Here is a 1,350-nt window from a genome sequence, read left to right on the forward strand (position 1 = left end):
CTCATGTTGAAGTCTTAATGGATACACAGTATCCAGCACTGTAAACATGCCTGCTACTTCCAACAATATCTTCCTACACAGATATTTGTTCATTATGTGCCAGGTAAGGTATGTATTGCAAGACACCCATGGTTTCCTAAAATATGTAAAGAATAAGGCATCAACTTGAGGCTAAGATGCTGGCAATGTATATTACTGATGATGTTTCAACTAAACTAATGGGTTATCATCCATACTCTCTTCACCAAGCTGCAACCAGCATTCCATAACTATTTAAAAGTTTATGGTATGTCAATTGAGTGACTCCTGAGAATCAACTGTCAATGAAAAAGAGGAGATGGGCACACACAGGTGATGGTAAAATGGTGGTGTTGCATTGGTCAATTAAGACAACATAGTTTCCTCTAGTGGTTGATGTCAATGAGTTTTATGTTAGTAGTAAATGAGGAAAACCCAATGTGAGGAGACTTGCAGAAATAAGCTAACCACATTACCAAGACTTTGTTTGGAATCAGTGATCTTGCTGATGCTGATGGCACAAACGGTGCGGATGGCAGTGAGGCTCCAGTTGATCAGCAGCATGAGGGGGTCAGGATGCAGGAGTGGGGGTTTCGGTGGAGAATGTGACATAGTACAGGAAGCAAACATTGCACACCCTCACTGCTTTCCAGATCCCATAGTGTGGAAGAGGAACTGCATGCTGGCTGCAGTGTGCACAAAATACCTGTAAAGGGATAATCCATGCTTTATAAAATGCTGTCTAAAGCCATCTGTAGTACATTCAAAATACTAATATGATGTAAATAAAACTGGTGGCCTACCCCCCCCCCCCTACACATATACACACGCACACACCTTTCCACAATTTCGGCAGTGGTGTCTTCTGCGGACCATAGTGAAAGCTGCCCCACACGCCATGCATCTTGGAGCCTGTTGATCGGGCACCCAGGCAGGTGGCTCTTGCACCCTTGGCCTTCGGCGGCCACTGTCACTCCCACGTTCCGCTGGGCTGCTCAAGGGAGCCCCATCAATGTTCTCTCTCACTGAGGCAGGCTGTAATGTATTAAATAGTATGAGTCACATCCACTTTAATTTTGTCACAATTTGTTTTTAAACTACTGGCAGTGAAAATATGCAATGTCCACTGTAATTTTGTTTGCACCAAAATTGGGTTCAAAAAGTACTTTAAATTTCAAAAGGAGTTAATGACTAGGACTGCCTGAGCTCATCTTTACTCCATGCCTTGAACTTTCTTGATCCCTTTTTTGATATGTAATAAATTTCCAATTGTGTCAATGTTATAACTATCACTGACATTACTCTTATCATAACATTATTAACCCTACTGAT

The 1,350-nt window shown here is 42.1% G+C and overlaps 1 protein-coding gene across 1 annotated transcript in view; it reads right to left on the minus strand.

Annotated features, from left to right (window-relative positions):
- The window catches only part of LOC119586384 (lateral signaling target protein 2 homolog), a gene marked incomplete at its 5' end in the record, with an annotated part of 49,016 nt that continues 47,666 nt past the window's right edge, over window positions 1-1,350 (minus strand). Inside the window, 2 exon segments of the mRNA XM_037935103.1 lie at window positions 1-724; window positions 856-1,053. Coding sequence (XP_037791031.1) covers window positions 590-724; window positions 856-1,053 — 333 coding nt within the window.

This window comes from Penaeus monodon, chromosome 21 (genome assembly GCF_015228065.2).
Source record: "Penaeus monodon isolate SGIC_2016 chromosome 21, NSTDA_Pmon_1, whole genome shotgun sequence".
In the NCBI taxonomy this organism is placed as follows: domain Eukaryota; kingdom Metazoa; phylum Arthropoda; class Malacostraca; order Decapoda; family Penaeidae; genus Penaeus; species Penaeus monodon.